Source organism: Bombina bombina, chromosome 7, assembly GCF_027579735.1.
Source record: "Bombina bombina isolate aBomBom1 chromosome 7, aBomBom1.pri, whole genome shotgun sequence".
NCBI lineage: Eukaryota > Metazoa > Chordata > Amphibia > Anura > Bombinatoridae > Bombina > Bombina bombina.
Window position 1 is genome coordinate 573,668,290 of NC_069505.1, and position 26,445 is coordinate 573,694,734.

At 37.5% G+C, this 26,445-nt stretch overlaps 1 protein-coding gene across 1 annotated transcript in view; it reads left to right on the forward strand.

Annotated features, from left to right (window-relative positions):
- Window positions 1-26,445, forward strand: part of LOC128636095 (ficolin-1-A-like) — a 79,472-nt gene that overhangs the window by 26,462 nt on the left and 26,565 nt on the right. The window contains exons 3-5 of the mRNA XM_053689159.1: window positions 11,230-11,265; window positions 11,365-11,492; window positions 20,025-20,154. Of these exons, the coding sequence (XP_053545134.1) occupies window positions 11,230-11,265; window positions 11,365-11,492; window positions 20,025-20,154 (294 nt within the window). The remainder of the gene's footprint in view (window positions 1-11,229; window positions 11,266-11,364; window positions 11,493-20,024; window positions 20,155-26,445) is intronic.

The following is a 26,445-nucleotide window of genomic DNA, read 5'->3' on the forward strand; positions in this document are numbered from 1 at the left end:
CTTTTTGAGATCTATTTTCTATTGAAATTATAAAACTTTAAAATAATGCAAGTGTTTTAATGTAGAAATAAATTGTTATAAGTAATATTTATTGTTGTCTCAAGTATAGGAATAGTTAAACTTATATTCTAATAGAAATATCAGTATATAATTAAATATAATAATATATGCAAGAACATATCTACAGAATGCAAACTAGACTTATGCCTAGGACACTAATACATATTACTTATATTTATGAAGTGGTAAATATAATTATATTAATAAATAGTATTTGATTATTGTTAAAAATATGTATTATAAATAAGTGTATCTTTATTTTTTTTGAGAGGTGATCACAGGTAAGGAGCATGGACGTTAAACGTAAATTCTATAGCGGAAGATGGGTTACCTTAGCAACTAATTAATTTGAAGAAATCCGACATCAGATGGAAGCGTTAACACAATGTTAACTTACAGCTACACAAAAAGAGCGACTGCACGCAATGCGCAAAATATTTCAATGGAAACCTGGTACTAAAATGGACTCAATGGAAGCGAGCCCTAAGTATTGTATCTAAGCAGTATGTCTCAAAGCAGCAAAAAAAAAAAAACTGTGTAAAAAAATGCTCATCACAAAATTCTAGTGGCAGAATCATTAGTAACAGTGGAACCATACAGTGTATATTTAAACTTCCTTAAAATTGTTTGCCAAGTAAGTTACAGGAAATGAGTTTTTTTTATTCTCTGAAAGTGATGTCTAGTAAAAAAGCATATAATATGCATGTGTAAAAGACAGAGAATTACTGAAATATATGTTTATGCTTTATGCAAAATATTACAAAATTACTTAGGCACACGGATTTAAAAGGGATCCACAGTGAGGGGGTTAAAATAAGGCATGAGAATTAAATACATCTTACATGGCATACCTTAATGTTTATTTTTATACACTATATTTTGCATAATAGAAAAAAATATAGAAAGTGATTTATTTCATAAAGAGCTAGTATTACTATACCCATGAAGAAATCATATTTAACTTGTTCTCAAACACTAGCTGTCCTCTAGGATTTTTTCCTGCTTTATTGGAGTTCTGGCTCATCATCATGATCCAACTGAAGTTCAACCAGAAAACCATTAAAGGGACACCACCTTGGGATTGTAAAATACAAACGCCTAGATTTAGAGTTCTGCGTTAGCCTTAAAAAGCAGCGTTAAGGGGTCCTAATGCTGCTTTTTAACGCCCGCTGGTATTACGAGGATGGCAGGTACAGGTGTACCGCTCACTTTTTTTCAGCGACTCGAGGCTACCGCAAATCCCCTTACGTCAATTGCGTATCCTATCTTTTCTATGGGATTTGCCTAACGCCGGTATTACGAGTCTTGGAAGAAGTGAGCGGTACAGCCTCTCCGGCCAAGACTCCAACCGCATAAAAAGTCAGTAGTTAAGAGTTTTATGGGTTAACGCCGGAACATAAAGCTCTTAACTACAGTGCTACAAAGTACACTAAAACCCATAAACTACCTATGAACCCTTAACCGAGCCCCCCCCCCACATCGCAAACACTATAATAAAATTATTTAACCCCTAATCTGCCGACCGGACACCGCCGCCACCTACATTATAGCTATGAACCCCTAATCTGCTGTCCCTAACATCACCGACACCTACATTATATTTATTAACCCCTAATCTGCCCCCCCCCCCATCGTCGCCGACACCTACCTACAATTATTAACCCCTAATCTCCCGCCCCCAAGGTCGCCGTTACTATAATAAAGTTATTAACCACTAAACCTAAGTCTAACCCTAACACCCCCCTAAGTTAAATATAATTTAAATAAAACAAACTAAAATTACTATAATTAAATAAATTAATCCTATTTAAAACTAAATACTTACCTATAAAATAAACCCTAATATAGCTACAATATAACTAATAGTTAAGAATAGAATGTGAGGTTAATTCTATTGGTTTATCCAATCAGCCAATCGGATTGAACTTCAATCCGATTGGCTGATTAAATAGTCAGCCAATAGAATGTGAGGTTAATTCTATTGGCTCATCCAATCAGCCAATAGGATTGAACTTCAATCCGATTGGCTGATTAAATCAACCAATCAGATTTTTCCTACCTTAATTCAGATTGGCTGATAGAATCCTATCAGCCAATCGGAATTCGAGGGACGCCATCTTGGATGACGTCATTTAAAGGAACCTTCATTCGTCGTTAGTCCATCGGAAGAAGAGGATGGCTCCGCATCGGCTGGATAGAAGATGTCTCCGCTCCAGAAGGATGAAGATAGAAGATGCCGCCTGGATGAAGATGTCTGCCGGTCCGGATGTCCTCTTCTGACCGGATAGGATGAAGACTTCTGCCGGTCCGGATGTCCTCTTCTGTCCCATCGGATGCCGGCTGGCTGAAGACGGCTCAAGGTAGAGTGATCTTCAGGGGGGTAGTGTTAGTTTTTTTTAAGGGGGGATCGGTTGGGTTTTAGAGTAGGGGTGTGTGGGTGGTGGGTTGTAATGTTGGGGGGGGGATTGTATTTTTTTTTACAGGTAAAAGAGCTGATTACTTTGGGGCAATGCCCCGCAAAAGGCCCTTTTAAGGGCTGGTAAAAGAGCTGATTACTTTGTAATTTAGTTTAGGGTAGGGAATTTTATTATTTTGGGGGGCTTTTTTATTTTATTAGGGGGCTTAGATTAGGTGTAATTAGATTAAAATTCTTGTAATATTTTTTTATTTTTTGTAATTTAGTGGGGGTTTTTTGTATTATAGTTTAGTTTATTTAATTGTATTTTAGTTTAGATAATTGTAGGTCATTTATTTAATTAGTTTAATGATAGTGTAGTGTTAGGTGTATTTGTAACTTAGGTTAGGATTTATTTTACAGGTAATTTTGTAATTATTTTAACTAGGCAGCTATTAAATAGTTAATAACTATTTAATAGCTATTGTACCTAGTTAAAATAAATACAAAGTTGCCTGTAAAATAAATATAAATCCTAAAATAGCTACAATGTAACTATTAGTTATATTGTAGCTATATTAGGGTTTATTTTATAGGTAAGTATTTAGTTTTAAATAGGAATAATTTATTAAATTATAGTAAATTTATTTCGTTTTATTTAAATTATATTTAACTTAGGGTGGTGTTAGGGTTAGACTTAGGTTTAGGGGTTAATAACTTTATTATAGTAACGGCGACGTTGGGGGCGGGAGATTAGGGGATAATAATTGTAGGTAGGTGGCGGCAATGTTAGGGAGGGCAGATTAGGGGTTAATAAAATTTATTATAGTGTTTGCGAGGCGGGAGTGCGGCGGTTTAGGGGTTAATACATTTATTATAGTGGCGCCGATATCCGGTCGGCAGATTAGGGGTTAATAAATATAATGTAGGTGTCGGCGATGTTGGAGGCAGCAGATTAGGGGTTCATAGGTATAATGTAGGTGGCGGCGGTGTCTGGAGCGGCAGATTAGGGGTTAATAGTATAATGCAGGTGGCAACGATGTTGGGAGCGGCAGATTAGAGGTTAATAAGTGTAAGGTTAGGGGTGTTTAGACTTGGGGTTCATGTTAGGGTGTTAGGTGTAGACTTAGAAAGTGTTTCTCAATAGGAAACTATGGGGCTGCGTTAAGAGCTGAACGCTGCTTTTTTTGCAGGTGTTAGGTTTTTTTCAGCCAGCTCAGCCCCATTGTTTCCTATGGGGATATCGTGCACGAGCACGTTTTTCCAGCTTACCGCAACCGTAAGCAATGCTGGTATTGAGGGTTGAAGTAGAGCAAAATTTGGCTCAACACTCACTTTTCTGAGGCTAACGCAGCCCTTCAGACAACTCGTAATACCAGCGTTATCTTAAGGGTGCGCTGGAAAAAAAAGGAGCATTAGAGCCGCAGGTTTTTACCGACAAAACTCCAAATCTAGGCTAATGTTTATGAGTAGTAAAAAAGATGTGCAATATATTTTCACTATTTATTTTGCTCACTTTTCATTTCATTTAAAGGACCACTCATCACTTAACAAGTGCATAACCAAAAGACAATTATTTAACACCTACTCTGAATTTCAAATAAGCTGTAGATTTTTTTTTCTGACAAATTATTTCCCCCCCCCCCATTTTCTAGCCCCCTGTATCATGTGACAGACATCAGCCAATCACACACTAGTATATGTATACCCTATGAGCTTGTGCACATGCTCAGTAGGATCTTGATTCCCAGAAAGTGTGACTATAAAAAGACTTGATAATTTAAGTAAATTGAAAAGTGTCTTAAAACTGCTGCTCTATCTGAATTGTAAAAGTATATTTTGACTTGAGTGTCCCTTTAACCCTGAAAATGGTTTGTATTCTCAAGTCTCAGAACTGAAACTGCACAGTGCAAACGTCTCAAGTCTAACCCTGCTACATATATGTCCCTAATTGGCCTCAGCAGGGGGTTATGAGCTGCAAAACAATGTGTGCTTTAGTAATATAATCACTGTGGCTAACCTTGTTTACTTCATTAACAAGTCCAGATTGGTTACTCCAAATAGGGCAAAAAGTGGGAGGATTATGGCTATTGAAAAACAATAACAGCAAACAAGGTGTTTATTTAAAACAAAATGGATAACAATAGAATGAAGAAAATTTGATAATAGAATTAAATTGGAAAGTTGTTTAAAATTGTATGTTCTATCTGAATCCTAAAAGACAATTTTGTGGTTTACTATCCCTTTAATATAGTAGAATATTAGCAGTACACCCCAGTGAAATGTTATATAATCTCTGTAGTGTACTCCAGAATAATACTATTGAGATATTCAGAAATTAATGATGTTACGGTTGCCTCCAGGCTGGCTGGAAGTTGGACCGTAGAAAAGGATGCTCCTAGCGCTCACCAAAGAATCATCAGCACCATAGTCAGCAATCCCTGTAGTGATATTAGCTGGCCCCTACAAACATGAGTCAAAGCTGCAAGTTAGAGGGACAGAAATAGGTCTGATGTGCTGGAGCACACAGCCTGCTTTTTATTCAGGTTACATGCAAACAGGACACTCTCAGGGGGAGGCATAAAATCCCCCATCACACATTTGATATTAGATAGAGAGACACTCCCTTTGACAGGCCACAACATTACTTCAGCAGATAACATTTTACACACAATAAAACAATGCAGTCCACCTTATCACTAGCAGTCTGATTAGACAATGGGAAAGTTTATCACTAAACTTAATTAGAGCTGATCCCAGCAAACTTGTATTTAGAATGCTTCTTGAAGCTGAACAAAGTTATCTCTGTAGTTCTGACCGAAGGGTCTGTCACATAGCACTTAATGGCACACAATGAAACTGAACCAAGTGGGAGAAAGCCAGGGACAAGTCATTTCACAGGTCTGGGGACATAGTCTTAAAGGGGCATTGTTCACCAAAGTCACAATATGTCCCCAGACGGTTCTTAAAAGGCCATACACACCCAATAAAAGTTAATATGTTTTCAGGGGCACAATCTTCCAGGGGCCATAGTCATGTGGAAGGAGGCTGGCAAATAGGCTTCTCCAAAATCCAGGGAAGCAGGGCAATTTTCCATTTAAAGGGCAAGTTACAAACAGCAGTTTGTAACATATCTCCCCTTTTGGAGGGAGACTAACCAGGCACCTGACCTTCTGCCGGTCAGTGCCCAAGTTAGTCTCGCAACCCACCCACAAATAATCGCTAGCAGCAAAGTAGCCCCCCCACAATACGTAGTACTGGCCTGTAAGTTCCAGGTTGCAGGATGAAAGTGCAGCATCCTCGGCCTTCCTGGCGCAGCTGGGCGAATAGCTGGTGGTACTTGGGGGGCAGAGGCCAGCGGCACTCTGCCCTGGTGCCAGCGCTTCTGCTGGGGTGAGGGGTTTGCAGGCCAGTTCTGTAACAAGGACAAGGTCTGTAGGGCAGAGGCCAGCAGCGCTCTGTCCTGATGCCAGCTCTTCTGCTGGGGGAATTTGGGCATAGTCCTGCCCGGTGGCAAAGGGAACGTGGGGGTCAGTGGGGGCCAACATCTCCACTGTTAACCCTGGGCCCAAGTTAGGAGTTAGCTGGGGAGGGGGAGATTGGCTTACCTCCTCCTCCTGATACTCCGGCGGCCGTTGGGAAGGGAGGTCGATGCTCTCCGCTTCCTGTGGAACATGCTGCGGCTGGGGAGAGAGACCGGTTGTCTCCTCTCCCTGGAAGGCACACTCCGGCTGGGGAGGGAGGTCGATGCTCTCCCCTCCCTGTAGCTGGGTCTGTCGCTGGGGATCTGGGCCGCCTGCCCAGCATCCCTGTAGGGCCGGTAGAGAGACTGCGGTCCCATCTCCACCTGCCTGCTGGGGGTCCTCCCAGGACCAGTCTATGAGGCCTGCTGCCTCTGGTATCTCTGGTTGGGGTTGGGGAAGGAGACCGGTTGTCTCTTCCCTCTGCACAGTATACTGCCGCTGGGGAGGGAGGTCGCTGCTCTCCTCTCCCTGTGGAACATGCTGCGGCTGGGGAGAGAGACCAGGTGTCCATACCCTCAAACTCCACAGTTGGCGCTCAAAGGCTCGTGCCGCTTCGTTCTCAGTAGCCAATTCCCGGATGAGGCGACTGACTACCTCCTGTGCAGGGTCTGGACCATATCGGACTAGCCGCCTCTTTACCTCTGGAACGAAATCAGCGCCCTCATAGCGACGGATCAGGTTGAGGTGCTCTTCACAGGGTTCTGACCAGTGTCTTGTCAGCTCCATGCTGCTGTAGGTAGGGACGCTGCGCAGTGGCTAGCGTTGCCCTCAATTACTCTCCTACGATACCAGTGCTGTTGTGGTGCTGCTCCTTGCGCTAGGACGCGATCCCACCGCTGCCGCCAAATGTTACGGTTGCCTCCAGGCTGGCTGGAAGTTGGACCGTAGAAAAGGATGCTCCTAGCGCTCACCAAAGAATCATCAGCACCATAGTCAGCAATCCCTGTAGTGATATTAGCTGGCCCCTACAAACATGAGTCAAAGCTGCAAGTTAGAGGGACAGAAATAGGTCTGATGTGCTGGAGCACACAGCCTGCTTTTTATTCAGGTTACATGCAAACAGGACACTCTCAGGGGGAGGCATAAAATCCCCCATCACACATTTGATATTAGATAGAGAGACACTCCCTTTGACAGGCCACAACATTACTTCAGCAGATAACATTTTACACACAATAAAACAATGCAGTCCACCTTATCACTAGCAGTCTGATTAGACAATGGGAAAGTTTATCACTAAACTTAATTAGAGCTGATCCCAGCAAACTTGTATTTAGAATGCTTCTTGAAGCTGAACAAAGTTATCTCTGTAGTTCTGACCGAAGGGTCTGTCACATAGCACTTAATGGCACACAATGAAACTGAACCAAGTGGGAGAAAGCCAGGGACAAGTCATTTCACAGGTCTGGGGACATAGTCTTAAAGGGGCATTGTTCACCAAAGTCACAATATGTCCCCAGAAGGTTCTTAAAGGGCCATACACACCCAATAAAAGTTAATATGTTTTCAGGGGCACAATCTTCCAGGGGCCATAGTCATGTGGAAGCAGGCTGGCAAATAGGCTTCTCCAAAATCCAGGGAAGCAGGGCAATTTTCCATTTAAAGGGCCAGTTACAAACAGCAGTTTGTAACAAATGACAATAAAATTATTATTAAATATTAATATTTAATTCTGAATTATATATTCCTAAATTCTGATATGTGAAGATTATAGACACAGTGACTATATTTACACAGTAAATAGGATATTGATTATGACCAGATATATATAAACAATTATTACAATATTAACATATAAAGCAAGCTATAGAAATATTTAGATTAATTAATATTCTATTAAATCATCTGTTATCCTGTATATGGCCACAATATTATTAGGAATTAACGAAGAAGAAGTCCAAGGACAAGGAGGAAATGTAAAACTTCACTTTTATTAAATATATTCATTAATATATAATTACGCCAAAGGAGTGATTAGTATCAGCAAGTCCTGTATCGGACCATTAGCCTACACTTTTTGTGCAGTAATTGGCACTTCGTCAGGGCTATCTCCCCTGTGTAATCGTTAGAGATTTATACATTTGCTTTTACTGCATCATTGAATTAACCTTAACTCAAAATGAATTAACTATCAAATATCACAATTGAATTTTACTAGAACAATTTATAATTAGCCAGTAACATTAACCAATTCAACGTATGGCTTATTTAACAATGTTTGGATGGCAAAAATACCCAAATATCACAATAAAATCTTATTAAACCTCAACAAATCTAAAAGAATTTCCAGGAAAATATAGTTAAACTATCCTGCCCAAAATAGTTTTATATAACTTCAATTTATCAACCAGAGAAATGTATCCCATTCCAAATAAATCAATATATTATCAATACAATGGCAATAAGTTATCATCAAGTAAATTTAAAAACAATTTTTAAGATATATCACAGTATCTTAAAATCAATTTATAAGTATGGAATACAAAACCACTTTTCTCAATAATAAATTTACTTAATGATAATATAAGTTATTATCTAGAATACACTGGTCTAATTAATATTAAATTATAAATATAAGGTACACTTTTAAATCACAGCTTCAGCTTTTACACTATTGCTATAAAGAATATTTTAAAGGGACACTCAAGTCAAAATTAAACTTTCATTATTCAGACAGAGCATGGAATTTTAAAAACTTTCCAATTTACTTCCATTAAAAAAGTGCACAGTTTTTTTTTATATTTAATCTTTTTGAGTCACCAGCTCCTACATGTGCAAGAATTCACAGAAAAAGCGTATATGCATTTGTGATTGGCTGATGGCTGTCACATGGTACGTGTATAAATTTATGATTGACTGATGGCTGTCACATGGTACAGGGGGAGTGGAAATAGACATAACTTTTAAAATTGTGATTAAAACATCTACTATTCATTTGAAGTTTAGACTAAGTGCAATCGCATTGTCTTGTTATTTTGCATTTGTTGATTATGCAAATATACTGTGTTAACTGGTCCTTTAGCTATAGTCTATTAAAAATGTTTCTTTTTATACGTTACCAGTTAGCATCTGGAATATGCTTAACAGGTGTAAGTAACCAGGGATTGGACCCATACCCGACAACACCTGAGAACATTGCATTAAAAGCACAGAGGGAAGGTGACACACATCAATTACATTGCTAAAAAAAATAGGAACAATACATGCAGAACACATTCACATTTGCTAATTATTTATCTAGCAATGCAAATATAGACAGACAGATATGATAGATAGACAAACATTTTTAAAATAAATTGCCACTGAGACCTGCACTATTATAAGGTATAGTCTTGAGCATTTCTTGAAATATAATTAAATGATGCATAAATAAATAATTAATTAATTAATTAATTAATTTCTGAAAAAAATGTATGTTATGTTTTGAATTTTGGATTTGACAAATTCTATTCAGACAAAGCTTTAACACATTTAGGTTCCTTTAATATTAATCATCATATAATATGCAACATATTAAACATCTTTTTGATAAAACATTTCCTATTTATTGAAAGTATTGTTTTATGCAATATATTTCTTAATTATACACAACCTACATATTTTATATGTGTAACGTATTTGAGTAAAGGACCATTTAATAATGAGTTAAAGTTCTAAAAGTTAAAGACAGGTGTGTGTGCGTGTGTATCCCACTCCTAAACCATGGGCATTAATATGGTGTAGGCCCCACTATAACAGGTGTCACTCTTCCACAAGATTTTTGAGTGTGTCTGTGGGAATTTGTGTCCATTCATCTAAAAAAAAGCATTTGTGAGGAAGGCACTGATAATGGATGAGGATGGTTCGCAATCAGAGTTCCAATTGTTCCAATTGCAGAAGTACTGATTGAGTGCTTCTACACTGAACTCATCAAACCATATGTTATTGGACTTCGCTTTGTGTGCAAGGGCACAGTTATGCTGGAACAGGAAAAGGTCTTTCCCAACCTGTTGTAACAAAGTTGGAAGCACCCAATTGTCTAAAATGTCTTTGTTTCCTGTAGAATTAAAGGGACACTGAGCCCAAATGTTGTTCTATAATGATTTAGATAGAGCATGCAATGTTAAGCTACCTTCTAATTTACTCCTATTATCAATGTTTCTTCGTTCTCTTGCTATCTTTATTTGTAAAAGAAGGAATCTAAGCTAAGGAGCCAGTACATTTTTGGTTCAGAACCATGGACAGCACTTGTTTATTGGTGCTGTCCAATCAGCAAGGACAACCCAGTTTGTTCACCAAAAATGGTCCGGCATCTAAACTTACATTCTTGCTTTTCAAATAAACATACCAAGAGAATGAAGAAAATGTGATAATAGGAGTAAATTAGAAAGTTGCTTAAAATTGCATGCTCTATCTGAACCACGAAAGAAAAAATTTGGGTTCAGTGTCCCTTTAAGATGACCGTTCACTGGAACAAAGGAGATAACAGAAATCGATTTCCTGATGAAAATGAATGTGCTAAAATGGCTTCACACATCTGCTCAACACAACATAATTTACTGTAGTGCACAAAATACTAACAACCCCGTGATGAATATTAAAGGGACAGTCAACTCAAAAACATGTTATTGTTTAAAAGATAGATAATCCCTTTATTACCCATTCCACAGTTTTGCACAGATAACATGGTTATATCAATATACTTTTTACCTCTGTGATTACCTTGTATCTGAGCCTCTTCTGACATCCTCCTGATCAAATGACTTTTTATTTATTATCTATTGATTTTCATTTTAGCCAATTAGTGCTGTGTTGTACACAACCCACGGGCGTGAGCACAATGTTATCTATATGGATCACATGAACTAGCACTCCCCTGTTGTAAAAAGCTAATAAAACAGGCAGAAATGTAGAGGTTTAAATGTTATAAAGTATATTACTATAACAATGTTGGTTGTGCAAAGCTGGGGAATGGGTAGTTAAGGCATTATCTATCTTTTTAAACAATAACAATTTTGGTGTTGACTGTCCCTTTAACTATTGACTTCTAGTAGCAGAAGAAAAATGCTCGCATTGTAGATTTAGTACCAGCATTGTTAGCATTCCATAAAGTTTGCATTTGTGCACTTAACATCTAAACTGGCATGTCATATTTCAAATGTCCCTTTAATTGTTGTGATCACTCTATGCTTAGATATAACCACATGAAGAAAGAGGTTTCTAGCACCATATTTTGGATAAACAATGCACAATTATATGTTTTCTGTGCAGGTGACAGAGGAATCCCGGGGGTGTCGGCTGTTGGTAGTAAGTGGTATTTCTTGACTCATCAAAAGTAGGTAAAAAAAGTACATTCTAAACTCTGCATAAAGTATTATCTACATATTGTCTTTGTTCTGTCTCCAGCTGCAAAGGACTGTAAAGAATTGCTGAACCAAGGAGCACCTCAGAACGGCTGGTACACAATATATCTACCCCAAGGGACTCCCATGACAGTTTTCTGTGATATGGAAACTGATGGAGGAGGATGGATAGTAAGTTTGAGATTGGAATGGAAGTCTTTTTTTATGTGACTACTACAGGATATAAAAGATTCTGCATTCTTTCTCTCTTTCTTTCTTTGTTTTTTCTCTCTGTCTCTTTCTCTCTCCTTCCCTCCCACTCTCATTTCTCTGTCAAATTTCTAATTCTAAACATGGTCTGCAATCTGTTACAGTACATTTACAGTGCTTATTCATTATTACTATCTATCTACCATTTAACTATCTATCATCTATCTATCTATCTATCTATCTATCTATCTATCTGTCTGTCTATATATCTGTTTGTCTTTCTCTAGTCTACCTATCTATCTATCTATCTATCTATCTATCTATCATTCTATCTATCTATCTATCTATCAGTCTGTAGTCTATCTATCTATCTATCTATCTATCTATCTATCTATCATCTATCTATCATCTATCTATCAATCATTATATCTGTCTGTCTGCAGTCTATCTATCTATCTATCTATCTATCTATCTATCTATCAATCATTCTATCTGTCTGTCTGTAGTCTATCTATCTATCTATCTATCTATCAATCAATCAATCTATCTGTCTGTTTGTAGTCTATCTATCTATCTATCAATCATTCTATCTGTCTGTCTGTAGCCTATCTATCTATCTATCTATCAATCATTCTATCTGTCTGTCTGTAGTCTATCTATCAATCATTATATCTGTCTGTCTGTAGTCTATCTATCTATCTATCTATCAATCATTATATCTGTCTGTCTGTAGTCTATCTATCTATCTATCTATCTATCAATCAATCAATCAATCATTCTATCTGTCTGTCTGTAGTCTATCTATCTATCTATCTATCTATCTATATATCTATCTATCTATCTATCTATCAATCATTCTGTCTGTCTGTAGTCTATCTATCTATCTATCTATCTATCTATCTATCTATCTATATATCTATCAATCAATCAATCAATCAATCAATCAATCAATCTATCTATCTGTCTGTCTGTAGTCTATCTATCTATATATCTATATATCTATCAATCAATCATTCTATCTGTCTGTCTGTAGTCTATCTATCTATCTATCTATATATATATCTATCAATCATTCTATCTGTCTGTCTGTAGTCTATCTATCTATCTATCTATCTATCTATCTATCTATCTATCTATCTATCTATATATATATATATATCAATCAATCAATCATTCTATCTGTCTGTCTGTAGTCTATCTATCTATCTATCTATATATATATATCAATCATTCTATCTGTCTGTCTGTAGTCTATCTATCTATCTATCTATCTATCAATTAATCAATCATTCTATCTGTCTGTCTGTAGTCTATCTATCTATCTATCTATCTATCAATCATTCTATCTGTCTGTCTGTAGTCTATCTATCTATCTATCTATCTATCAATCATTCTATCTGTCTGTCTGTAGTCTATTTATCTATCTATCTCTCTTTCTGGTGCCGATTTATCAGGCTCCGTATGGAGCTTGATGCCCTGTGTTTCCGGAAAGTCTTCAGACTCGCCAGAAGCAGCAGTTATGAAGCAGAGGTCTAAAGACCGCTGTTCCATAACTTGTCGGCCTGCTCTGAGGCCGCGGACAGAAATTATCCTGATCGAATACGATTGGGTTGATTGACACCCCTTGGCCACAAAGCTGCAGGAGGCGCCATTGCACCAGCGTATACCGAAAGCGTATGCTGTCATCATTTATCGATGTGCAGCGGACATGATATGCTACTTCGTATGATGTCCGCTCGCACATTGATAAATATGCCCCTCTGTCTCTATCTATTTCTCGGTCTGTCTCTAGTTTATCTATCTATCATTCTATCTGTCTCTCTGTCTGTCTCTATCTATCTGTCTCTAGTCTATCTGTCTGTCTCTAGTTGATCTATCTATCTATTTATCTCTCTGTCTGTCTGTCTGTCTGTCTGTCTCTCATCTATCTATCTATCCAACTGTCTGTCTGTCTCATAATCTATCATCTATCTATCTATCTATCTATCTATCTATCTATCTATCAATCTATCTATCTATCTATCTATCTATCTATCTGTATGTATGTCTATCTATCTCTTTGTCTGTCTCTAGTCTATCTATCTGTCTCTAGTCTATCTATTTATTTATCTATCTATCTGTCTCTAGTCTATTAATCTATCATTCTATCTGTTTGACTGTAGTCTATCTATCTATCTATCTGTCTCTAATCTATCATCAATCTATCAAACTATCTATCGATCTATCAATCTATTTGTCTGTCTCTAGTCTATTTATCTTTCTATCTATCTATCTATCGATCTATCTGTCTGTCTCTAGTCTATCATTCTATCTGTCTGTCTGTCTGTAGTCAATCTATATATCTGTCTGTCTATCTATCTATTTATTTGTCTGTCTGTCTCTAATCTATCATCTATCTCTCTAGCTATCTATCTGTCTCTAATCTATCTATCTAGCTATCCCCTTGTCTGTCTGTCAGTCTCATAATCTATCTATCTATCTATCTATCATCTATCTTTCTGTTTGTCTGTCTATCTATTTATCTATCTGTCTGTCTGTTTATCTGTCTGTCGTATCTATTTATGGGCTAGATAACAAGTAGCACTGCACTAGCGTTAACCCGAATAGTGCTAAAAACATAACCTAATAATAATAATAATAAGTTTTCGCGTGCGCGTGCATGTATTCTCCTATAGAGATCAACGGAAAAAGTGGGGAAAAAACTAACACTCAAGAACTAGCAAACGCCATCGTCCTTCCGCATTCCCCATAGAAGTCAATGTTGAAAAAAACAAACACCCATCGCTCAAACAACATAGCATATTCGAATTAGTAGTTATACAGTTTTTATCTGCTTAATGGCAAAGGGCTCTAATGCACACACACACACACACACACACACACACATATATATATATATATACTGTATATACATATGTCTGTTTATATATGTGCACATATATATTACTTTTTTATATGTGTACATATGACTGTAAATACATACATATATATATATATATATATATATATATATATATATATATATATATATATATATATATATATATATATATATATATATATATATATATATATACAGGGAGTGCAGAATTATTAGGCAAGTTGTATTTTTGAGGATTAATTTTATTATTGAACAACAACCATGTTCTCAATGAATCCAAAAAACTCATTAATATCAAAGCTGAATAGTTTTGGAAGTAGTTTTTAGTTTGTTTTTAGTTATAGCTATTTAGGGGGATATCTGTGTGTGCAGGTGACTATTACTGTGCATAATTATTAGGCAACTTAACAAAAAACAAATATATACCCATTTCAATTATTTATTTTTACCAGTGAAACCAAGATAACATCTCAACATTCACAAATATACATTTCTGACATTCAAAAACAAAACAAAAACAAATCAGTGACCAATATAGCCACCTTTCTTTGCAAGGACACTCAAAAGCCTGCCATCTGTCAGTGTTTTGATCTGTTCACCATCAACATTGCGTGCAGCAGCAACCACAGCCTCCCAGACACTGTTCAGAGAGGTGTACTGTTTTCCCTCCTTGTAAATCTCACATTTGATGATGGACCACAGGTTCTCAATGGGGTTCAGATCAGGTGAACAAGGAGGCCATGCCATTAGATTTTCTTCTTTTATACCCTTTCTTGCCAGCCACGCTGTGGAGTACTTGGACGCGTGTGATGGAGCATTGTCCTGCATGAAAATCATGTTTTTCTTGAAGGATGCAGACTTCTTCCTGTACCACTGCTTGAAGAATGTGTCTTCCAGAAACTGGCAGTAGGACTGGGAGTTGAGCTTGACTCCATCCTCAACCCAAAAAGGCCCCACAAGCTCATCTTTGATAATACCAGCCCAAACCAGTACTCCACCTCCACCTTGCTGGCGTCTGAGTCGGACTGGAGCTCTCTGCCCTTTACCAATCCAGCCACGGGCCCATCCATCTGGCCCATCAAGACTCAATCTCATTTCATCAGTCCATAAAACCTTAGAAAAATCAGTCTTGAGATATTTCTTGGCCCAGTCTTGACGTTTCAGCTTGTGTGTCTTGTTCAGTGGTCGTCGTCTTTCAGCCTTTCTTACCTTGGCCATGTCTCTGAGTATTGCACACCTTGTGCTTTTGGGCACTCCAGTGATGTTGCAGCTCTGAAATATGGCCAAACTGGTGGCAAGTGGCATCTTGGCAGCTGCACGCTTGACTTTTCTCAGTTCATGGGCAGTTATTTTGCGCCTTGGTTTTTACACACGCTTCTTGCGACCCTGTTGACTATTTTGAATGAAACGCTTGATTGTTCGATGATCACGCTTCAGAAGCTTTGCAATTTTAAGAGTGCTGCATCCCTCTGCAAGATATCTCACTATTTTTGACTTTTCTGAGCCTGTCAAGTCCTTCTTTTGACCCATTTTGCCAAAGGAAAGGAAGTTGCCTAATAATTATGCACACCTGATATAGGGTGTTGATGTCATTAGACCACACCCCTTCTCATTACAGAGATGCACATCACCTAATATGCTTAATTGGTAGTAGGCTTTCGAGCCTATACAGCTTGGAGTAAGACAACATGCATAAAGAGGATGATGTGGTCAAAATACTCATTTGCCTAATAATTCTGCACTCCCTGTATATATACATACAAATACATCTTTAGACATGTATATATATGTGTACATATGACTGTAAATACACATATATATATATATATATTTATATATATATATATATATATATATATATATATATATATATATACATACAAATACATCTTTAGACATGTATATATATATGTGTCTCAATGTTAAAGCCCTTTGCCTGCCTTTTTTTTTTCTAACACCGGAGATCTCATATTTTTGAGCCCTTATAACATTTTTGTGCAATATTTTTTTTAAATAATTTTTATTAGATGGTGTTAATATGAGTGTAACTGTACTTTGCAGTAAGGATTGAAGCATAAAGATTTTGCTCCACTTGTAATATCAGCGAAATGAAAATGGCTCGAAATACACAGATTGAATTAGGTTTTGAAGCGTTTGTACAATCTTACGCCTAGATTTAGAGTTTGGCGTTAGCCATCCAAACCAGCGTTAGAGGCTCCTAACGCTGGTTTTGGGCTACCGCTGGTATTTAGAGTCAGTCAGGAAAGGGTCTAATGCTCACTTTGCAGCCGCGACTTTTCCATACCGCAGATCCCCTTACGCCATTTGCGTATCCTATCTTTTCAATGGGATCTTTCTAACGCCGGTATTTAGAGTCGTGGCTGAAGTGAGCGTTAGAAATCTAACGACAAAACTCCAGCCGCAGCAAAAAGCCAGGAGTTAAGAGCTTTCTGGGCTAACGCCGGTTCATAAAGCTCTTAACTACTGTGCTCTAAAGTACACTAACACCCATAAACTACCTATGTACCCCTAAACCGAGGCCCCCCCACATCGCCGCCACTCTATTAATTTTCTTTAACCCCTAATCTGCCGACCGCACACCGCCGCCACCTACATTATCCCTATGTACCCCTAATCTGCTGCCCCTAACACCGCCGACCCCTATATTATATTTATTAACCCCTAATCTGCCGCCCCCAACGTCGCCTCCACCTACCTACAATTATTAACCCCTAATCTGCCGACCGGACCTCACCGCTACTCTAATAAATGTATTAACCCCTAAAGCTAAGTCTAACCCTAACACCCCCCTAAGTTAAATATAATTTAAATCTAACGAAATAAATTAACTCTTATTAAAAAAAATTATTCCTATTTAAAGCTAAATCTTACCTGTAAAATAAATCCTAATATAGCTACAATATAAATTATAATTATATTGTAGCTATTTTAGGATTAATATTTGTTTACAGGCAACTTTGTATTTATTTTAACCAGGTACAATAGCTATTAAATAGTTAATAACTATTTAATAGTTACCTAGTTAAAATAATTACAAAATTACCTGTAAAATAAATCCTAATCTACGTTACAATTAAACCTAACACTACACTATCAATACATTAATTAAATAAAATACCTACAATTATCTACAATTAAACCTAACACTACACTATCAATAAATTAATTAAATACAATACCTACAAATAAATATAATTAAATAAACTAACTAAAGTACAAAAAATAAAAAAGAACTAAGTTACAAAAAATAAAAAAATATTTACAAACATTAGAAAAATATTACAACAATTTTAAGCTAATTACACCTACTCTAAGCCCCCTAATAAAATAACAAAGCCCCCCAAAATAAAAAAATGCCCTACCCTATTCTAAAATTAAAATAGAAAAGCTCTTTCACCTTACCAGCCCTTAAAAGGGCCTTTTGCGGGGCATGCCCCAAAGAATTCAGCTCTTTTGCCTGGAAAAAAAAACATACAATACCCCCCCAACATTACAACCCACCACCCACATACCCCTAATCTAACCCAAACCCCCCTTAAATAAACCTAACACTAAGCCCCTGAAGATCTCCCTACCTTATCTTCACCACGCCGGGTATCACCGATCCGTCCAGGCTCCGATGTCTTGATCCAAGCCCAAGCGGGGGCTGAAGACGTCCATCCTCCGGCTGAAGTCTTAATCCAAGCCCAAGCGGGGGCTGAAGACGTCCATCCTCCGGCTGAAGTCTTGATCCAAGCGGCGGCTGAAGAAGTCCATCCTCCGGCTGAAGTCTTCATCCTATCCGGGCAGAAGAGGAGATCCGGACCGGTAGACATCTTCATCCAAGCGGCATCTTCTTCCATCCGATGACGAGCGGCTCCATCTTCAAGACCTCCGGCGCGGATCCATCCTCTTCTTCCGACGTCCTAAAACAGAATGAAGGTTCTTTTAAGGGACGTCATCCAAGATGGCGTCCCTCGAATTCCGATTGGCTGATAGGATTCTATCAGCCAATCGGAATTAAGGTAGGAAGATTTTGATTGGCTGATGAAATCAGCCAATCAGATTCAAGTTCAATCCGATTGGCTGATCCAATCAGCCAATCAGATTGAGCTCGCATTCTATTGGCTGTTCCGATCAGCCAATAGAATGTGAGCTCAATCTGATTGGCTAATTGGATCAGCCAATCGGATTGAACTTGAATTTGATTGGCTGATTCCATCAGCCAATCAGAATTTTCCTACCTTAATTCCGATTGGCTGATAGAATCCTATCAGCCAATCGGAATTCGAGGGACGCCATCTTGGATGACGTCCCTTAAAGGAACCTTCATTCTGTTTTAGGACGTCGGAAGAAGAGGATGGATCCGCGCCGGAGGTCTTGAAGATGGAGCCGCTCGTCATCGGATGGAAGAAGATAGAAGATGCCGCTTGGATGAAGATGTCTACCGGTCCGGATCTCCTCTTCTGCCCGGATAGGATGAAGACTTCAGCCGGAGGATGGACTTCTTCAGCCGCCGCTTGGATCAAGACTTCAGCCGGAGGATGGACATCTTCAGCCCCCGCTTGGGCTTGGATCAAGACTTCAGCCAGAGGATGTACATCTTCAGGGGCAGCGATAGCGGGGGCGGCAGATTAGGGGTTAATAAGTGTAAGATTAGGGGTGTTTAGACTCGGGGTACATGTTAGGGTGTTAGGTGCAGACGTAGGAAGTGTTTCCCCAAAGGAAACAATCGGGCTGTGTTAGGAGCTGAACGCTGCTTTTTTGCAGGTGTTAGGTTTTTTTTCAGCTCAAACAGCCCCATTGTTTCCTATGGGGGAATCGTGCACAAGCACGTTTTTGAAGCTGGCCGCGTCCGTAAGCACCGCTGGTATTGAGAGTTGCAGTGGCGGTAAATTATGCTATACGCTCCCTTTTTGGAGCCTAACGCAGCCATTCTGTGAACTCTAAATACCAGCGGTATTTAAAAGGTGCGGGAGAAAAAAAGCCAGTGTTAGCTACGCGGGTCATTACCGACAAAACTCTAAATCTAGCCGTGATATTCCTAATTTATGAGAACACTCTTTATTCAGACCTTTAGGCCTGAGGGTTTCTAACCTGTGAATCCATTCCATTTCTCTTTGCTTCAATAATTTCTCCCTGTCCATGCCATTGCGTTGTGGCCCTATGTGCTTTTTAAAAGGTGTATCCCTTAACTGCTCTTGATTTGCAAAATCATGTAATTTGAGCAAAATAACAGTGCAAGTGATTTTAAACCATTTATTTTGCAATGCAGAGCTTGAATGTTATGAGCTTAACATACAAATTGAAACAATTAATTCATTTCCTTGATATCCTTTGCCGATGGAGCAGAAATGCTGGCTGAACACATCTAGTCAGCCAATCACAAATATATGCAGGCACCAAACCCCAGCTAGCTCACATTAGTGTCGGATATGTACATATTATTTTTCAACAATGGATACCAAGAGAACAAAATACATTTAAAAAAGAAAGTGAATTTAAAAGTGTTATCTGAATCATGAAAGCTAAATTTTTACTTTCCTGACCCTTTAAACATGATTAAAATAGAATATATATATATTGAGTATCCTATCCTTTTAATCATATATACAACCATGACATCTTTATAGGTTTTCCAGAGACGAATGGATGGTTCCGTGGATTTTTTTCGAGACTGGAATTCCTATAAAAGGGGGTTCGGAAATCAATGGAGTGAGTTCTGGATGGGGAATGACAATATTCATCGCCTTACATCCACTGGTAAATTTGAAATTTCCTGTTTTAGTAATCCATAAATATATTTTGTAATCAAAAGTCTTACATTTTTATACTGGTACATATCATCAAATCTAGGTTCCAAATTTTGGAATTATTCCAAAATCCACATTTTTCATTAATTGTTTAAAAAAAATATATATATATTAAAAATTACCATTTTCCCCACAAGTAACAATCCTCTTTGCGTGTGTCATTGAATTGTTTTTTTTTGTGTTGTAAAATGCAAATGCTAGTCTATATTTATTTAAAACAACTATTACCTTTATGATTATGGTACTGTACTACCTTTCTGATGGTGCTATGTATACAAAAGTATTAACAATAGGGATAGGAGAATGTTTCGCAAAATTCGAAATTCGAAAGTGACATTCAAAAACTGTAAATAGCATTTGATAATAGAATTTTTAAGAATATTCGTGAAAAGTCACTTTTTAGACCGCTGCTACATAACTGGTGTTTCTGGCAAGCCTGAAGACTCAATGATAATAGAGGGATTGAGAAACTGGCACTAGATATAGTATGGTTAGGAATAAATAGATATTAAATCCGGTGCTAACCCTAATAGCATACATACAGAATCATGAATGGTAAAGAAACCAAAAAAGTAAGGGTTTTAAACAGCACTCATTCCTAATTTAGTAGTTTAAAAAATTGAATTTTTAATATATTTAAAGTTAAAACAAGGAAAACCACCTTGAAAGAGTACCCACAAATTAAACTGTGCACCTAGCCCCCTGTTTCCTGGCCGATAGCAGCTCCCTTGACTTCAGGTGTCAGGGACTAGGGACAGTATTAAAACCAACCAAAAGTGCTTACTGGGAGCACAAACGCGTTTCGGCTGTGTTATTTAGCCTTTTTCAATGTGATAAGTCAAGCCGAGGCCCGGGTGCCACCCTCTTAAGTAGTGCTGTTAGGAAACTCACAACCAATCATTTACATCTCTAGTAAACCACCCTGTTAATAGCCAATAAGAGACTGTGTATTGCGGGCGTGAAGAAAAGCTAGGCTCTGATTGGAATAGCTGTGTTACTCTGAACACCAATGACTCTTTTACAATATAAGGAAAGAGCTGACTACATAATCTATATCAGTGTCATATTAAATACAACTAACCCTATGAAGCGGACATATCAAACCGCTGTGTATAGTTGTTAGTGAGATTTTTATGCGATCGAACGTCATAACATTTCGGCATAATTCACATATCTTTGTGCAATTCATTGGAACATTGTGTCTGTGTTTTTTATTACATTGTACGCTACACTGTGCCTCGTCCTCACACATCATATATAGACCGCGATCAAGAGGTGAAATAGTTGATCGGGGGTCCTCTCTCCTAACACTTAGTACAATCGCCATCATCTGTTATTATGTCATGTAGATAGACTTTTGATCACAGTTAAGATAGGCTTTGCAGCTTGTACACATATGTTGTGATTTGATTCTAATGGTAAATTCTCCGTTAGTGTGATTCATATGCATAGGAGTGGTACGAGAATATACATTAATTTGGCCCTATTGTTCCTTGTGAGTGATATTGTGGCATATATATAATTAAACAAAGTCCATTATATGCGAGGCTTATCTGTAAAACAAAAATAGCGCTTTACATAATTTATGCTAAATTGATGCCCAGTATAATCACAAAAATTCTGATAACATGGGTACAAAAGTCGTTGTGCAGGTTGTATGTATTCATCCTGAATAGTCACAATAAATATTCACTATTTTTAGGGCGCTTTTGAGGAGTACTGAAGCTTTTCAGTTAGCATCGTATGCATGTGTACAGTAAAGTTGAGATTAGTTTCTTTCACTCTTCTCATATTATATGGTTCTTATGGAGGATAAATTTATCTGGAACTCTTAAGAATATTATAGTCTAGATATAATCCACTCTAATTTCGATTCCCCACATAAATGTAATATAAAGATGCATCTCCACAGTTATGCTATGATATGTTTCATTAGGGTAGTGTTAGGGATAGTTTAGGAGCTCAATATTGTAATTAAGATAGGGAACAGTGTATTATTAATTGCTACTACCACTGAATCATTATGTAAACCACATATACACAGTCTATACTATAGCCATATAATTTGAGACCTATTAAACAAGTCTCAATATAGGGTATTGTTCATTTAATTGCATTAGTATGAAAATACATATGCATTGTATATGAAAAACATGATGCATAGTGTGTTGTATATAGTAAATAATGAAAGGTAGTTATGTACACAGGAGTCATTGTAAAGTAGAGTCCAATTACCCATTACATAAAAAATGGTCATGGAGAAGGTTATTAACAGCACTGCGGGCGGCACTTAGACATAAAGTTTCATTGTGTATAAATTTAAAGTAGGGATAAGTAACTATAAGGATAACACACTTATGTATTTGTGACCCATTAAGGATCAACAAACTTAGTAAACATATCCTTAATTGTGGTTCCATGATGTTTGCAACCATGGGTATTGCATATCAGGGATTACACAAATGAAATGAGTATCAGAGACTCACTTTTTTATATTAAGTACTTATATTACAGGAATACCCAATAATTGTTAGCTTCATTCATTCCGTGTGGCATGACTGAATTTAGTTTGAATATCCAGCCTGTTTCCTTTTGTAACAGAATGTTTTCGGTGTTTCCACCTCTGATGCCTGATTTAACTCTCTAAATGCCCCAACATTTGAAAGATGTAGTTTTGCCTGCGTGGCATAGCAAGAAATGTCTTGCCACACTTGTTATTTTTTTACCTTCTTTCTGATCTTTTTGGGCATTACGTATGTTACATAGGTGTTCTGTTATTCTTGTACTCAATTTACGTGTTGTCATGCCTGTGTATATCAAATTACACGAGCATGAAAGACAGTAGATGACATTATCACTCTGACAGTTAATGTGTGTTTTAATTTTCCATTTTTTAGAAAATCTGTCAGTGATAAATTCTTTTCTACTCATAAATTGGCAGGTTTTACAATGACCACATGGTGTAGAGCCTTGGTGAATTGTTTTTTTATTCCTGTTCCTATCAAAGTGACTTTGTGATAAGCTATCCATGAGATTCCTGGCACGTCTAAAGGTGAAATATGGTTTATCAGGCAGTAATCCCTTTAACCTCTCATCAATCAATTTCTAACAATTGAGCTAACTTGTTTACTTTGATTACTATAAGTAGAAATAAATCTCATAGTGTTTTGCTCTGATACACATTTTTTGATATTAGGTATAAGAAGATCTGACCTATTTTTGTTTAGAGCTTTTTGATATGCCTTTGCTAGCAGTTTTCCAGAATAGCCCCGTTGAAGAAGTCTGTCACATAGTTCTAATGCTGACTTTTTGAAAGAATTTATGTCTGTACAGTTTCTCCTTATTCTAAGGTATTCACCATATGGGAGACTATTGATTGTAGATGGATGGTGATTGCTCTGTGCATGTAAGATATTATTTGTAGCGGTGGCTTTTCTATATGTGTCCGTCACTAATCTGTCATTACTCTTAGAAATTGTCAGGTCCAAGAATTCAACTTTGCTGGAACTTACATTATGTGTCAAGTATAATCCAAAAGGATTATTGTTTAGTAGTTTGATGAATTCTTCCCATACTTCTACTGGGCCTTCCCATATTAGGAGAATGTCATCTATATACCTGGACCAGTGGGAGATGAATTGAGTATATTGGTTCATGTGGTCATTGAACACAATCATCTCTTCCCACCAGCCCAGGTATATATTGGCATATGTTGGCGCGCAAGATGTGCCCATTGCGGTGCCACAGACTTGTAAGAAAAATGTATCATCAAACACAAAGTAGTTATGTGTCAATCAACCCGATTTCACCTCTTGATCGCGGTCTATATATGATGTGTGAGGACGAGGCACAGTGTAGCGTACAATGTAATAAAAAACACAGACACAATGTTCCAATGAATTGCACAAAGATATGTGAATTATGCCGAAATGTTATGACGTTCGATCGCATAAAAATCTCACTAACAACTATACACAGCGGTTTGATATGTCCACTTCATAGGGTTAGTTGTATTTAATATGACACTGATATAGATTATGTAGTCAGCTCTTTCCTTATATTGTACAAGAGTCATTGGTGTTCAGAGTAACACAGCTAATCCAATCAGAGCCTAGCTTTTCTTCATGCCCGCAATACACAGTCTCTTATTGGCTGTTAACAGGGCGGTTTACTAGAGATGTAAATGATTGGTTGTGAGTTTCCTAACAGCACTACTTAAGAGGGTGGCACCCGGGCCTCGGCTTGACATATCACATTGAAAAAGGCTGAATAACACAGCCGAAGCGCGTTTGTGCTCCCAGTAAGCATTTTTGGTGCACTATTTGTTGGTTTTAATACTGTCCCTAGTCCCTGACACCTGAAGCTGAGGGAGCTGCTATCGGCCAGGAAACAGGGGGGCTAGGTGCACAGTTTAATTTGTGGGTACTCTTTCAAGGTGGTTTTCCTTGTTTTAACTTTAAATATATTAAAAATTCAATTTTTTAAACTACTAAATTAGGAATGAGTGCTGTTTAAAACCCTTACTTTTTTGGTCTCTTTACCATTCATGATTCTGTAAGTCTGAAGACTCGCCAGAAACACATACGGAGCATGATAAATGGGCCTCATAATGTTGTTAGAGTAAAGCTCCTAACTGAATAAACAAATCAACTACAATTTTGTCTTATGCACATTTCTTAGTTTATCGTTAGAGCCGTTGCTTTATTGTTTTCTCTGAATGCATAATAATAATAAGTTAAAATGTTTACTTTTTTTTACATTAGTCCAAAAAAGGAATTCACATGTCTACTGGACCCGTACACTACACACTACACCTATACACTCACATATACTCACATTCTATAGGCTACACTCATAAACACACATACACTACACACTACACATATACACTCACATATATTCACATTCTATATGCTACACTCACAAACACACATACACTACACACTACACATATACACTCACATATACTCACATTCTATATGCTACACTCACACACACATACACTACACATATACACTCACATATACTCACATTCTATAGGCTACACTCACACACACATACACTACACATATACACTCACATATACTCACATTCTATATGCTACACTCACAAACACACATACACTACACATATACACTCACATATACTCACATTCTATATGCTACACTCACAAACACACATACACTACACACTACACATATACACTCACATATACTCACATTCTATATGCTACACTCACAAACACACATACACTACACATATACACTCACATATACTCACATTCTATAGGCTACACTCACACACACATACACTACACATATACACTCACATATACTCACATTCTATATGCTACACTCACAAACACACATACACTACACATATACACTCACATATACTCACATTCTATAGGCTACACTCACACACACATACACTACACATATACACTCACATATACTCACATTCTATAGGCTACACTCACAAACACACATACACTACACACTACACATATACACTCACATATACTCACATTCTATATGCTACACTCACAAACACACATACACTACAAACTACACATATACACTCACATATACTCACATTCTATATGCTACACTCACAAACACACATACACTACACATATACACTCACATATACTCACATTCTATAGGCTACACTCACACACACATACACTACACATATACACTCACATATACTCACATTCTATATGCTACACTCACAAACACACATACACTACACATATACACTCACATATACTCACATTCAATAGGCTACACTCACACACACATACACTACACATATACACTCACATATACTCACATTCTATAGGCTACACTCACAAACACACATACACTACACACTACACATATACACTCACATATACTCAAATTCTATATGCTACACTCACAAACACACATACACTACACACTACACATATACACTCACATATACTCACATTCTATAGGCTACACTCACAAACACACATACACTACACATATACACTCACATATACTCACATTCTATAGGCTACACTCAAAAACACACATACACTACACATATACACTCACATATACTCACATTCTATAGGCTACACTCACAAACACACATACACTACACACTACACATATACACTCACATATACTCACATTCTATAGGCTACACTCACAAACACACATACACTACACACTACACATATACACTCACATATACTCACATTCTATATGCT